We start from the raw sequence: 16,231 nt of genomic DNA on the forward strand, positions 1-16,231 counted from the left end.
ATGTTTCTATGTTTGTGGAAGTCTTCTTTTCAATCTCCATATACACCCCTGAGCTGGTGGTCACTTCCTATTTTACTGGCAGTCGAACATTCTACACCATTTCATTGAAATTCAAAGGGCAACACTTCATGGTTTAATGAGGCATGTTTGGACTTGACATTATTAAAAATTCCAAATCTTTAATTTTAAGGTGGTGCTGATAATGGCTTTGCTCTTTCCACATACCTTATTTGTGGAACTACCTCAGCTCCCTAGGAGGCTGGACAGGAAAAATGATGAGACGATGTTTTCTGTCACAGGAGAGTCCAGAATCGGAGGTTAAAGTAAGTGGGATTTAGTCAGTTAAGATTGAGAAGAAGATGATCTTTTTTCAGAAGTTTGTGAGTCTTTGGAATTCCCTGCCACAGGGAGCAGTGGGAGCCGAGTCCTGGTATATATTCACCCTGAAATAAATGGATTTCTCTCAGGTTAAGAGGAAATGGAACTCACAGAATATCTCTTGATTCTGTTGATTGGCACAGCATGCTCAAGGACTGAATGGCTTAATTATACTTCTTGCCTTCGATTTTTACCACCTCGAGCAAAACCTTTAGTGCTGTAGAGTTATACAGGGTCTCCGGCCCAATATATCCATGCTGACCAAGGTGCCATCCTGAGCTCAATCCAATTCCCTCTGCTTGTCCCATAATCCTTTAAGCCTTTCCTAACCATTCGCCTGTTGAAACATTGTAATTGAACCTGCCTCTAGCATTTCTTCTGGCGATTTGTTCCATATACCCATAAACCCTGTGTGAGAAACGAGCTCACCTTAAACGCATGTCCTTTAGTTCTAGACTCTCCTATCCTGGGAAAAGGACTTTGACCATCCACCTAATTAATGCCATTCATTATTTTGTAAATACTTATCAGGTCACCCCTCGTTCTTTTCAGTCTACATTACTTCCCTGTTAAATTGTTGGTATTTTCCAGTTCCGATGAAAGATCATTGACTGAATTACCAACTCTCTTTGCCCCAAACACACTTTCTGTCTGATTTGAAATAGTTTTCCATTATTTATTATTCATGCCTCATATTTGTAACAACTACAATATTTGGGCTTCCTGTTATAAGAACTTCATTCAGTCCGTCAATCTAAAGCTCCCATACAGATATGTAAGGGCTCAGCTGAACTTAACTCCATTCACCCATCGTGAAACCATAACACTTAAGACTATTTCCTATCAAAATATATCAGCATCCATTTCAAGATTTCCAATTTGGACAGCCACCAATGGTGATAAAATGATCAATATTCACCATCTCTGAGTAAAATAAAAAGCCTCAATCATCACCCTGAAAATCCTTTGTTCTAATGTTGTGCTGTTCCTTTTGATTTGAACTCTGACCCAGGAAAACTCATTTTCCTGATTTATCAACTCATTTAATTAACTCAAACGCTTGACATGGGTGTCCTGGCAGAGGTCAAATAAAGGCCAAGCTCTGAGGATTTGTAGCCAGTGCCCGCAACATACATTGACCAATGCACTTTCAAATGCTACATTGCACCTCACATGCACTTTGTTTAGTACTGTGACGGTATTGGGTTTGCTGATCACCAAGCTCTAAACTCAGATGAAGACTTTAAGCACTATTGGATATAAGTAGCCACAAGTACTCTTACTAAAGGGAGATTATACTGTAACTATCCAATCTTCAAAGACTAGTTTACTTCCCTGTTTATTCTCTACTGCAAATTTAGCTGCCAATACCTGCATAAGGAGAAGATACTCTAGTTAATAAAGTAGTTTAAAACACAGTTCATTTATTTAAAGTGATACACATTTAAATCCACACATTCTTAAAACACATTTAAAATTCACAGAGGATTTCTATTTCAACATTTCCCAACTACAAACTATTTTTAAAACACAAACCATTTCCAAAGCAAAGCCCAAAGTACTTCTCAAACATAAAGGATTAAAGAATTCCAAAATGGTACAATTCCAACACACTAAAAAGGCCTAGCAAAGATGCAGACAAGCAAGTTGTCCATCGCCGAAACCGAAAGTAGAGGAATCGATTGTAGTTCTTCCATGTTTCTTGATGTTTCTTACCCCATTCCCAATAAGCCTGAACTGCTTTCAACATCTATACCCCTTTTCTCCCACTTGGATAACTTCACAAGCATGTTATTTCCTCAGATATCCTTTTACCACATACGGTCTGAAAGCATTTCTTGGGGACATAGATCTTAGCTAGCTACTATTAATGTTGTAAAACTAACTTCTGAGTACATAAAAACTCTTCCAACTACAATCACATCAATTATTGATAAGCTAAATTATATTATAACAGATACTAATGTACATGATATATATATATTATCAAAGGTTTCAAAGGATTCAAAGGTACATTTAATGTCAGAGAAATGTAGACAATATATATCCTGAAATTCTTTTTCTTCGCAATCATCCACAAAAACTGAGGAGTGCCCCAAAGAATGATTGACAGTTAAATGATAGAATCCCAAACTCCCCCACCCACGCATATTGGTGTATTGGTATATTGAATAGTGGCCAGTTGTGAGCCCTGACGGTGGGTCCCATTCCCACAAAGAACCGAAGTCAGCGTGTAACTCCAGGTCAGGATCTTCAAACGAACCCCAAAAAGGAAAAATAGAGATATTAATGATAGAAATAGAGCTGCTTCCGAAGATGCAAACAAAGGAGTCGCCATTAGGTGCCATCGTCCTCCTGAGCTATAATATAATATTATAACAGATATAACCCATCTGTTCTGCAAGCTTCCCTGAATGTCCTTGGACAGAGTCAGCTTTTCTGTTTGAAGCAGCTCAAGTTGGACAACCCATTGTCTTATACTCCACTCTTGAGCAATAATAAAACAGGTGCAGTAGCTCTTTACAGACAGAGCATCTTCAAAATACAGGGCCTCTTTGCAAAGCTGTTATATAAACAGTGCTCTTTTAACTTCAAGTTGCTTTCCATTTATGTTTTACTAACTGAGGAATGACTTGCACTTATGACCAGTAGTTAAAGCAATATAGTTGAAAGTTTACCTACAACTGTTTTTGGACTTTCAAGTGGCAGCCGCTAAGATTAGCAAACATGAGATGGAAGTGAATATCTATCACAATGCCATTACGTTATCTGTGCACCAGTGACCTCTGCTCACCTTGGCTAAATGTAACATTGTCGTTTTCTACCACATCTTCGGAGGCTTACCCCAATTGCCAGCCCTTATGACCACACCTTACAGTTTTCAAACATGAGAGCTATATCACTGAAACATCTGGATGGCACATTTACACATCTGGCTCTCAGCAGGCATGGTGGCAGACAACAGGAGTCAGCAGAAATGGGGTTCCGCTGCAGCTGTATTGGTTTACCCCATGATCATCCTGCCCCGCAACCCATTCCTTATCATTGGAGAGACATTACAAGCCATACCCAAAATTGTCTTTCTTACACTGCTCTTCCTGTTCTTTCATCTACTTTCATCTTTTATGCTGAAGGCATAAGTGTCTATCCTTCAAATTTATCTCTTCTCTTTATAACAACCATAAACGTGTGTCTTTTCCTTTCATTAGCAAGAATTGTAACCAGTACGCTTAATGGTAGGAGAGCGAGAACTGAGTGGTGGTGATTGTGGTCAATTTAACATCCCCAGCTACCACTGAAATATTGACAGTATATAACTACGGCAAACATTTTTGGGACCAGGACCATAAGATCTAGAAGCAGAATTAGGCAATTAACCTATTAAGTCTGCACCACCATTCAATGGTGCCTTTTTTTTTAACTCCATTCTCCCACCTTCTCCCTGTAACCCTTAACCCCGCCACTGGTCAAGAACCTATTAATTGCTGCCTTAAATACATCCAATCACTTGACTTCCACAGCCTTCTGTTGCAATGATTTTCACAGATTCATTGCACTTCACCTGAAGAAACTCTTCCTAATCTCTGTTTTAAAGATATGTCATTTATTCTGAGGTTGTTCCCTCGGATTACAGACTCTCCCACTAATGAAAACACCTTCTGCATGTGTTGTCTAACTAGCACTAGTCAGGGGCTAGTGCGTGTGAGAGGAACGATGGGGCCTGGTTAGAAGGTGAATTGAGCCTTTATTGTCAAGATGGAGTCATAGAGTAATACAGCATGGGCTTTGATGTCCTTTTGCCCAACTGGTTCATGTTGCCCACAGCATCCTCCCTGCTTGTCCCAGTTGTCTGCATTTAGCCCATAACCTTACCCTCCAAGCATGTCCAAATACTTGTTAACTAGTGTAATTTTAACCTCCCCACCCTCTGACCACTTCTTCTTGCAACTCGTTCCAGATACTCACTACCCTCTCAATAAAGAATTGTGTCTCATGCCCCTTTTAAAACTCTCCCCTGTTATCTTGCATCTGTGCCCTCAATTCCTGGATTCCCCAACCACTGGGAAAATCTTTTGACTGTCCACCTTATCCATGCCACTTCACTATTTAATAAAGTTTGATGAGTTGCTCCTCATTTTCCTTTTGGTGGGTGAGTGTACAAATAAAAATGACTTTTAATGCAGATCTCCACATGTGGGTGATTTTACTTGTCATTCAACTATATTGAGCAATGCCATTGTGATACACACAACATAAAGCGGAGGCTAGTTGAGTGGAGGCATGTGTACCCAACGAGTCACTATGTTCAATGCCCTGTGGTAAGAAGGAAGGAAATTTTTGCTGATGGCTCCATCAGTTACCCACAGTTCCACAATGTAGAGGACATTGAAAAATACTCCAGTAGGCTACCCTGTACGGAAAGACTGTATATGTATTTCCTGCAATATTTGATAAGTGTGCAAGGCTGCAAGGAAGCCTGCATGAAGTGGCAAAGTGTGGGCTCGGAACAGACCTTGATGCCCATTCTTTCAGTGTGGAAGTGGTGGCTAGTTCTGTTTCCACACTTACAGGCCCAAACATCATGTAGCATTTGATGATCAATGACTTAGTGCAAGCAAAAGCCATCCATCATCTGAGTACTACAGTGGAAGCTCAGGCATCAATTATGCAGGCACATTTTGCTGCCATGTGACCTGAGACTGCTGTTAGACATTACATGCCATGAGTGATCATTACTGTACCACTTCCCAGGGACTGGCAATGATTTGATGAGACAAGAGCCTGCTGCTTCCTCTCAGGATGATAGTAGGTGTGGTGCCATTTATGTTTCCTCTCAGCCATGCAGAAAGAGACCACTCAGCCCATCATGTCCATGCTGGTACAGAGTAAGAGACCAATCTACTGTGGCTTTATCCCACTCATTGACTCCTGAACTATAGCCTTGTGGTTTATAAGACCTAAAATTAAAGAAGGTAAAGTTAAAGAAGGGACCTAAATATTATGGCTACAGAGTTCCCCTTCACTGAAGTAATTAAAAATGGCCTTGATGATCTGAGGATTTAGTTAATGAAACCACTTTGGATGTCTCATGGTTTGGAAGCAATTTATTAATTTAAATTATTTAGCAGTTAAGTTATTTGCATGAAAATATTTTCTGAATTTGTGGGTAGAAATGTGAAGAAGAGAATGCAACATTTTTACAATTCTTAAAAAAAGTAGGAGCTACAAGCATTGAAATTGGATGTTCATCTTATTAAGCTCCACGTTTACTTGCACTGTGTACAGTCTTTCTTATAATAACCTTACAGTTTACCCACTATGTCCTATGGGTCAGTTCGAGGTAAACACACCCTGAAGATCAATTTTAATTCAGTGAAAACAGAAATATGAAATTATTGGTTATCAAATATATTACATTAATAAATCTTTTCTCGATCATGCAAAAGCTTAAAGGCTAGTGTTATGGAAGTGCCTGACCTTTCAACAGCCTAGTGTTTCAACCTCACTTTCTCATTAATCCTCACCATTCTTTTGCAGTGACTTCCTTAGAGAAGAGTTTGCAAGCTCTGGGGACACCTAATGATACACAAGAGCTCAGAGATGGACTGTGAGTCACTTTTTGATATAGATTTTTATGAAAAGACTAATGGCTTTGTCTGCTGTTATGCTCCAACTGCACTGTGTAATTTTATATCTGTGAGTAATGGACATGTACAAAATGGTCATCGATTCACACTGTAAAACTGGACTGAGGAAGCTCATAATACTGCCCCAATGTGAAATTTAAACCTAATTTTGCCTTTCCGGTCATGGATTTTAACCATGTTGGTAGGGGTTGAAATAAAGGACAATCTATTCTTGAATATAGAAATGCCACTCATTTTAATCACTGTTTCAAACCTGGTTTTGCTTGGGGCAGTCTGACAAGCCGCAATTACCTTATAATAAAGATGAATGAATTGTTTTACACGTTAAGCTAAGAGAAGGAACTTTTTATTAGTATTCATTTATTTTGGTTTACTGAAACTATATTTCTCTAAAGTGATGGGAGCAGAAATTGCATTATTTTTCCTTTGTATTTCCTGTAATTATAGACAATGAAAACTGTTTTGGGTGAATAATACTCTTTGAAAACAGAGAAAGAGGTGACTGCTTGAGCACGTACTGTATCAATTCCCCAACCTATGTGAAACCTGCTCAGGTTTAGAACTACTTTAGGCTCAGGACTTAAGTTTTAGATTTAGATTTTACCAAGCTCTTTCTAGAGCGGTTGGGGTGAGTTAGTGTGGTGTTCAACTATTGTATATGAACCAGTTTTTGTACTGACAAATTCCTGGCCTGGGTGAATCCGTGGCACACTACTGAATAATGCAGACAAAGTGCATCTCTTTGTTTGCATAATTCAGCTGCTCTCTCTGATCTAACTTAGTTTCATTCATCACAACAAATTTGCCAATGGAGCCAACTAGAATTGATAACTAATTATTTTTATGTATGAATGCAAGGAACAAATGTAAATTTAACGGAGCTCAGAAAGCTTCTAAACTGTTTAATCTTTCAAATTGCCAGTTGCCTACTCAGGGCTATGGCACCTTTAGAAATTCGAGATTAGATCATACCATTTTGGGGAATGTCAAACGTGTAAAATTTTCTATTTGACAGGTTGTTAATTAACACATTATATTCATTGCTGTTTAGTTTATAGTTGAAATTAATTATTTAGTGGATCCTTCTCAGAAAACATTATTAAACATAGCCTCCCCTATGGTTCTGTTGTTTTTGTTTTCATTTAGAGTTACGGCACAGTGACAGGCTCTCCTAGCCCAATGAGCCTGCATTGCCCAATTAACCAATCAACAAATACGTCTTTGGAATGTGGGAAGGAACCAAAGATCTGGAGGAAACCCATATACTCACGGGGAGAACGGACAAACTCCTTACAGATAGTGGCAGAATTGAACCTGGGTTGCTGGTGCTGTAATAGTGTCACACTAACCCTTGCACTCTTGTGCCATCCCATCTAATGACAATTGGAAACTTTGGATTGGGTTTAATTTTGCCATGAACTTATTTTCTAATTTTAAATAATTCATCCAAAAATGTTATAAATTTAAAGAGCCTTTTGAACTTAATTGCACATTGTTAATAGAATTGGTTTAACATTTTTGTTTGTGGTTGCAGTTCTGATGTCAAATGTCAAATGGAACAAATATGTTTTAAACAGCCCTGAAAGTGAATTTCTACGCTAAACTTCTTGTGTTTTTTTTCAATTTTGATTAGTCCAGGAACGAACAATGCATAGTAAGCTTGTGTTGAGCATTTAGTATTTCTGAGGGACTGATACCTGAGTTGGGATGTGGCTTTAGCACTGTTTTTGGACCAATCACTAAATCTGAGAGGCTGAGTTCACTTTTGCTTATCTTGAAAGATTCATCGTGAATGCCCTGCATTCCAGTGCATTGATTGGAGATTAGTGGCACCTATTATCGCCTACGTCGGCACTATTACTGACTTATTGCAGAGAGTGCCATCGCAAGTCTTGCTCTGTGAATCGGCATCAGTTTTATTTTTGCTTCTGTATTTTTTGCATTTTTTCTGGCTAGAATTATGTTATCACAAACATTCTACAGCATGTGTTGAGACTGCAGAACCTACAAGCTGCTCATTATTCATCCTGTTTGTCCTGTTGCCTTGTCCTCTCCTTTCATCTGCTTTCAATACAGAATTCAAAATTAATTTGGTCACTGAGTACAAGGCTGAATTAGCAGGTGCAAACTCTTCAAATCAGCAGATGTAATAAACACAGGTAATATTAAAACAAAGGCCAGCCACTCAACTTTGTACCTCTAATCATGTACAATGCCTTGTAAAAGTATTCAGCCTCCAACCCTTTGTTCACGTAACCGAGAATTACAACCAGGGATTTTGATCAATTTAACTGAGATTTTTTATTTGTGAATCACATGCTCTTTTTCCACAATGGAGCCCAAAAAAAACAGGGAAAATTGTAAAGCATGAAAAATTTAAAGAACTGAAATGTCTACAGTTCATATGCATCCATCTGCCTTTGTTCAGTACTTAGCTGAACCACCTGTCACAGATATTACAGCCAGTTGTCTTTTTGGATAAGTCTCTATTAGCTTTGCACAATGTGATGGAGCAAGATTTGCCCATTCCCCCTTGCAAAATTGCTCATGCTGTGTCAGATTAGTTGAGGAATGGCGGTGGACAGCAATCTTGAGGTCTTGCCAGAGGTGTTCATTTAGGTTAAGGTCAGGTCTCTGACTGGGCCACTCAAGGACATCAATTTTCATCAGTTGAAACTATTCCATGCCTGCTCTGGAAGTGGGCTTTGGGTCATCATCCCGCTGAAAGAGAACTTCCTCCTCAGTTTAAGCTTTGTGGCAGAGGCTAGCAGGTTTCTGTCCAGGATATGACTGTATTATGCATCATTTGTCTTCCCATCAATCCTGACCAGATTTCCAGTCCCTGCTGCTGAAAAATATCTCCATAGCATGAATGTGGAGTAGGGACGGTGTTACCTGGCTGATGAGCAGTCTTAGATTTATGTCACACATACTGCTTAGTGTTGAGGCCAAAATGTTGCACTTTAGTCTCATCTGACCATAAGACCTTCTTCAATCTTTACAGTATCTTCCAAGTGATGTTTTGCAAAGGCTTTATGGGCCAGGATATATATATATATATTAGCTATGGCTTCTTCCTTGCCACTCTTTCATAAGTGCCCTTTTTAAGTGAGGCTTTAGAGATTGTGGAGCTATGAATTTCATCTGCAGTTGCAGCCACTGAATTCTGCAGCCTACTCAGAGTGACTATTGGTATCACAGTAGTCTCTCGTACAAGTGTCATTCTTCTTTGGTGACTAAGTTTAGAGGGGCAGTCTGACCTAGATAATGTGGCTGTGGTTTCATATTTTTTCCACTTTTTCCCTGAGGTATGTTCAGTGCTTTTGAGATGATCTTGTACCCTTTCCCAGATTTGAGCTTCTGTATTATCATTTCTCTGACTTGCCTTGAATGCTCTTGGTCTTCATTTTGGTTTGGTCTGTTGAAAATCATCCATACTGTTGGAATTTTCACAAGACATCATGCCCCGTTAGTGTAATTGGTAAGACACTGAAAACCTGTGCTGACCAACTGCCTGGGGTGCTTAGCGATATCTTCAATCTCTCAGTTCTGCCGTCAGAGGTTCCTAAATAGGCACCATAATCAACAAAAGCAGCGCGAGCCACCTTGTTACCTGGTAGCACTTACATCGATTGAAATGAAGTGCATTGAGAGGTTGGTCATGGCTTGAATTATCGCCTGCCTGAGCAAGGACCTACCCCTACAACTGGTCTACAGTGGAAGCAAGGAATTGAACGTAGACTTCATGACTTCATGAAGGGGAATTTGAAAAGTACGCACAAATTCTCATTGATGAGTCAGCAGCGGAAAGTGTGAGCAGCTTAAGCTTTCTGAGCATCAACATCTCAAAGGATCTATACTGGGCACAAAATATTGGTGGAATTACAAGTAAGGCACTCCGCTGGCTCTACTTCATTAGGAGATTGGATATGTCACCAAAGATGAGCAAATTTCTACTGATATACTGTTGAGGGCACTCTGACTGGTTGCATCGCACCATGGTTTGGAGGCTCCAATGCTCAGGGTCAAAAGAGGCTGCAGAGGGTTGTAGACTTAGCTAGCTCCGTAGAAGTAAAACCCTCCCCACCATCAAGGACATCTGGAAAAGGGATTGACTGAAGAAGGCGGCTGCAATCATTAAGGATCCTCACCACTCAGGACATGCCCTCTTTTTATTATTACCATCAGGAAAGAGGTACAGGTGCATGAAGTTGCACACTCAAGGTTTTAGGAATAGCTACTTATTCTCTTCCAAAAAATTTCTGAATGGTCCATGAACCCATGAATACTATCTCATCACTCCTATTTTGTTCTATTTATTTATTTCTCTGTCAGAGAAAGGCCGATTTTAATAGTGTAAGGGAGGACCTGATAAAAGCAGACGCTTGTGGGTAAAACCAGGGTCCCCAACCTTGTTTACACCGTGGACCGGTTTAATATGGATAATATTCTTGCGGACTGGCCGACCGGGTGGCGGGGGGCGGTGTACGAGAGGTGTTCAAGTAGGGTTAAACTCACCTCAACATGTCTTTTACAGTTAGGGTTGCCAACTTTCTCACTCCCAAATAAAGGACAAAAGCAGCAGTCAAATCCCGGGACACTTTACCCCAAGAAAGACTACCATGACCATGAAGCCTTGCGCGGGCACCTGTGTGCGCATGCGTGACGTGCGCATGCGCGTAAATGCCGATTTTTTTTTCCCCCACAAATCGGTTTTGCCTTTATCTTCCCGACTATACGGTACGTACATTATTTCTACTTTATATAGGCTGTGTATTTATCAAATCATTCCTGCTTTTACTATAGGTTAGTGTTATTTATTTTCTGTTTTATGTGTTACTTGGTATGATTTGGTAGGTTATTTTTTGGGTATGGGAACGCTCAAAAATTTTTCCCATATAAATTAATGGTAATTACTTCTTCCCTTTACGCCATTTCGGCATGAAAGGTTTCATAGGAACACTCTACCTTAGTGGGGGAAATATGGGACAAGGGTGGTCCCCTTATGGGACAAACCAATTTAGCCCAATATATGGGATGTCCCGGCAAATATGGGACAGTTGGCAACCCTATGTTCAAGTTCAACAGTGCGTGAACGGAATGAGGAAAGGTGCAGCTGACTCAGATCGTTTCCTTGCGGCCCGGTAGCACGTGCTTTGCGGCCTGGTGGTTGGGGACCGCTGGGTAAAACAACAGGTGACAAGTTGGAGATTTTAAAAAGAGAGTCGGTTAAAGTTTAGGGCAAACATATTCCATAAAGAGCAAAGGCAAATTTGACAAGATTAGAGAATGTTGTTTGACAAACAATATTGAAGGACTGATCAAGACAAGAAGGCAGCTAGGATTGATGGAGCCTCCTTGAGAAGTGTAGGATATGTCAGAGAGAAGAGAAGAACGAAAGTAGGAGGGCTAAAACTGACCAAGAAATGTTCTCAGCAAGAAAGATTAAGGAGAATCCCAATCCATTCTGTGAGTATATCAGGAGTGAGAGGGTGACCAGGAAAAGAGTGGGTAGGGGTGGAAAGGTATACTGTTGGTGGGGCTGGGTAATTTGTGAGGCCCTAAATGAATATTTGTCAAGAAGGACGCAGAAGCCAGATGAGATCTGGCCCAGATTATTATGGGGAACATTCTAGATTTTTGCATTCCGTTAGCCACAGATGAACTAACAGAAAACTGGAGGGTGGCTAACTTTGTTCCTTTATTTAAGAGTAGAAAGGATAAGCCTAGTAACTACAGGTTAGCAAGCCTTACATCAGTGGTAAGGAAATTACTGGAGAAAATCCAAATGGATAAGACTTAACATGCATTTAGAAAGGCGACTCGTGAACAGGGAGCATCTGCATGGCCTTTTGTGGAGAAATTCTGCCTTATTAATGTGATTGAGCTTTTTGAGGAAGTAACCAAAACACTGATGAAGGCAGTGAGGCAGATATTGTCTGTTTCAGCTTTACTAATACACTTGACAAGGTCTTACATGAGCCTCAGCTGTGACAGCGTGTTTGTGCCCTTGAGCAAGGCATTTAATCACACATTGCTCTAGTCTGTGCGAGGAGTGGTGCCTCACACAGACTTCCAATCTGCGCCTTGTAAGGCATGAAAATACCTGACGCAGGCCTCTCATGGTCTGAGTCGACGTCCCCTCCCTCCCCTCCCTACATGGTCGGATGGTCCAGAAAGTTAAGGCATATGAAATGCAAGATGAGCTGGCTAAATTGGATGAAAAATTGGCTTGGTGGTGGGATAGTAGTGGAAGGTTGCTTTTCTGATCGGACGTCTGTGGTTAGTGTTGTAGTGCAAAGATCAATACGAGGTTTGTTGTACTGTCCTTCATGTGAATATAGGAGATATAATTGGGATTTTGCAGAAAACCTTGAAGTTAATAGGGTTATGGATAATGATAAAAGTTGCTTAAGGCTGCAGCAGAATATCAGTCAGATGGAAAATTCGGTGAAGCATTAGCAGATGGAATTTAAACCAAGCATGTGTGGGGAGTTGCATTTTGGGAAGTCAAATAAGAATACAGTAAATGGTAGGACACCAAGGAACGTTGATGAATAGTGGGACATTGGGTTTTAAGTCCACAGTTCCATCAAAGTAGCTTCCCAGATAGTTCAGGTGCTGAAGAAGGCTTATTTTTATTCTTTGGGACGGAGAGCATAAAAAGTTGGGGCATTCTGTTACAACTTTGCAATTTACTGGATAGATGACACCACGTGTATCACTTGCCATTCTGGTTCCCACACTATAGGGAGGATGAGATTATACTGGGGATAATGCAGAGGAGATTCACCAGAATATTGGATCGATTTAGTCATACGGAGAGATTGGATAGGCAGGGTTTGTTCTCCCTGCAGTGAAGGAGGCTAATGGGTGATCCGATAGAGGAGTATAAAATATTAAGAGCCACAGATAAGATAGATAGTCAGAATTTCTTCCCCATGGTAAGGATGTTATTTTGCACAGAGTGCTTGATAGGTGGAACATGCCTACAGAGGAGGTGGTAGAATGAGATAGAGTTGTGCTGTTTAAGAGGCACTGAAGTAGGCTGAGCAGAGAAGAATGCAGGCCTGATGCAGGCGAATAGGATTAGTGAAGAAAATCAGCATGGATATGATGCACCAAAGAGCCTGTTTCTGTGCTGAATGATTCTTTGACTCTCAACACTTCATCTACTGACACACAATTAATAGGTAGCTTTGCTACTTCTTTTGGCATATTTCAGGAACATGATTGAACATTTACCACTTGACTGGAAGATTGCAGCTTCAATAACACTCAAGAAGCTGAAAATCATCCAGAACAAAGCAGATTGCTTGATTGGCATTGCACTTCATTCGCCTGTCGCTGGTACACTGTGGCTGCAGGTGCACCATCTGTAAAATACTTTGCAGTGATTTGCCTGGGTTACTTTGACAACATTTCCCATGCATGTGACTTCAACCATCAAGAAGAATAAAGGCAACAGGCCCTCTGGGACAGCTCCACCTACAGGTTCCCTTCCAAATTGCACTTCATGCTGATGTGGAAAAGTGTAACTATTCCTTCAGCACTTCAGGGTTGAAATCTCTTAATTCTTTACCTCAAACCACCAGGAAAGTACCCTCAGCAGAAGGATTGCAGGACAGATCTTTCACTACCACCACTTCAAGTGCAGTTTGGGATGGGTAGTAAACTCTGGCCTTGCCAATGATACCCGTATCCTGAAAGACCGATTAAGGCTACTGAAGACACTGTTCCTTTATTCAGCATGGGATGAAGTGCAAAATATTGAAAAAAAGAAACATTGCCATCTGATTATTAAGTAGCCTAGGGCTACCGAGGTCTCATTTTTTCTTGTATACATAAGTTTAAGTGTGGTATTAATCAAGAGCATTTGAAGTTACATAGCTTAGTTATGGATTAAATTATGGAAAGACCTCTGTGTCTTTCAGCTTCAGGGGCTGATGTGCTGTAATTGCAAATTAGGTTTATGGTGGAATACATTGCAGAGTAATATGGCAATGTGCAGGGTAAAATGAAGGACAGGTTTATATTATTGAAAGCCCCTCCTATAAAAAAAGCCTACGGCCCATTTTCAGAAAGTGTAGTTTTTATTACAATTTAATGCTGGATCAGTTCCTAACACATCAAAAAAGTATCTGCAAAAGAAGCAGATGGCATCCACAGAGCTGTAGCAAATTGTAGGCATCATGTTTTTTGTACTAAACCTGACAATGATGTCATTTCTGAGGGAAGAAGTCAGATCACAATTCCCTGCCTGATCTATGAGATAAATATATTGATGAGGATACTGAAAGAAAGCCAAACTTTGCTTAAAAGCCAAGTTTTAACACTGAAGCACCAGAAAAGCATTTTAAAAATCATGCAGCATTCCATTTCCCTTTAACTGTTCATACCTGACTCAGGAATCCAGCCGTAAACTGAGTTCCCATATAGCGGAAGAAACCTGCAGCCCTACAATAGCTGGCAAATCCATTCCACTGATCTCCCAAAAGCCCATTAATATATAGGTGTTACATATAAGTCAGGTGTTCATAAGTTGAGGAGGACCTATATTCAGAGAAAGAGCTTAGACAGATGACTTCACTTTAGATAGACATGAACAAATGTCTACTGAAGCCTGCAACTGTACTGAGGGAAATCTGAATGATGGGGCATATCGCTTCCCTAAACAACAGCTAAAATGACAGAGAGGTTTTTGATGTCCAAAATTGACATCAAATAGAGATGTAACTTCACCAGAAGGTCAGTAGAGGTATATGACCATCATTGATTTTATTATGGCTTTCAGAGAGTGGGTGGTGAGAAGGACACCATGGATATTCCAGGTACTAAACTGCTATGATCTTTATAAAGATATTTAAAACTTGATTATCATAGCTTTTGGCATGGGCAACAAGTTGATTGATGTCTTTGAAGCATTCCATCTGACAGTTAATCCTTTTGATTTTATCATGAAGCATGTTGCTTCTCTGAGTGAATATCAGGTATGCCATTGGGTTTCTGGGCACCTCAAAGAGAAAATAGGAGAGAAATGTTTCTGAACTTCTCTTGAAGATACTGGATACCTCCCCCCCCCCCGCCAATCTGATCCGGGCAGAGATGTATGTTGAGCCACCAGTGCCTTCTGCAATATCTAGTGCTAGTATTGTGAAGAGCTCGTTCTCACTGCACATGCTAGATTTTATTTTTGTCACTTGTGCCATAAGTACCCTGTAATCTTCACTGGCCACCTCCAACTAATTTCCCGTGCTTCTTTATACTTCTGTTTCTGCTAGCCTTTCTGTGGTCGTGAGCAGAGTCTGCATGAATCTCTGAACATGGCTGCTCCTCATCTTTTTGACTGGGGTATTTCAGATGTTCAGGTGCTAAGTAGGGGTCTGACTGTGATGTTTTCTGTACTTACACAGCCTCCTTTGCTGTGCTATTTCTCTTTGGAAGATGAGACGATGTAGTTCTCTGTTCAGATAGATGTCCATACAAAGCTGGTCCTTGTGAACTGCAACCCTTAACTCTTTATCATCTCTCAGATGAAATGTGATACAAGAACATATTTAGCCTTAGCTGTATCTTTGTCTATCCTGTCTGAATTATTCACCAAACTGTGCATTAGATCATATTATCTGGCAGATTTGGGCTTTTGCATCAGTTTTTGAAATTTTAACTGATTTCTCATCATGTCGATTGTCTCCAGCTCAGCATCTTCAGCATCACATATATCCTTGACAGGTGTTGTATATTGACTATATTTCTTTGTGTAGGCTCTATACATTACATGACTCCAACCTCACTAGCATCCTTTATATTTTCTTTTTGGTTTGTTCATTGATGAAAGCTCCAAACCATTAATCACAGTATGTATCTCCTTAACTTGTGCATAAAACATACCTACATCTTTCAGAGATTTGCTTGTGTATGTTATCAACCAAGCTTCCTGTAAGAACATAAAACACAGAAGCTAAAATAATTAGACTAGTAATTAAATATTGATCTAAACTAATCCCTTCTATCCACATAATGTCCATACCCATCCATGTTCTGCACATTCATGTACCTATCTATGAGCCTCTTAAATGTATCGACCTCCACTACTACTGCTGGAAGAGCACTCTAGTCACTCACCACTCTGTAAAAAAAAAACGTGCACCTCACATCTCCTTTGAAATTACCCCCTGTCACCTTAATGCATGCTCTCTAGTAAC

The 16,231-nt window shown here is 40.2% G+C and overlaps 1 protein-coding gene across 7 annotated transcripts in view; it reads left to right on the plus strand.

The window, feature by feature from the left end:
* tsnare1 (T-SNARE Domain Containing 1) overlaps nucleotides 1-16,231 on the plus strand; it is a 1,025,035-nt gene that overhangs the window by 329,030 nt on the left and 679,774 nt on the right. For all 7 annotated transcript variants that reach the window (XM_063040571.1, XM_063040581.1, XM_063040628.1 and 4 more), the window contains one exon: nucleotides 5,917-5,986. In XM_063040571.1, the coding sequence (XP_062896641.1) occupies nucleotides 5,917-5,986 (70 nt within the window). The remainder of the gene's footprint in view (nucleotides 1-5,916; nucleotides 5,987-16,231) is intronic.

This window comes from Mobula hypostoma, chromosome 1 (assembly GCF_963921235.1).
Source record: "Mobula hypostoma chromosome 1, sMobHyp1.1, whole genome shotgun sequence".
NCBI lineage: Eukaryota > Metazoa > Chordata > Chondrichthyes > Myliobatiformes > Myliobatidae > Mobula > Mobula hypostoma.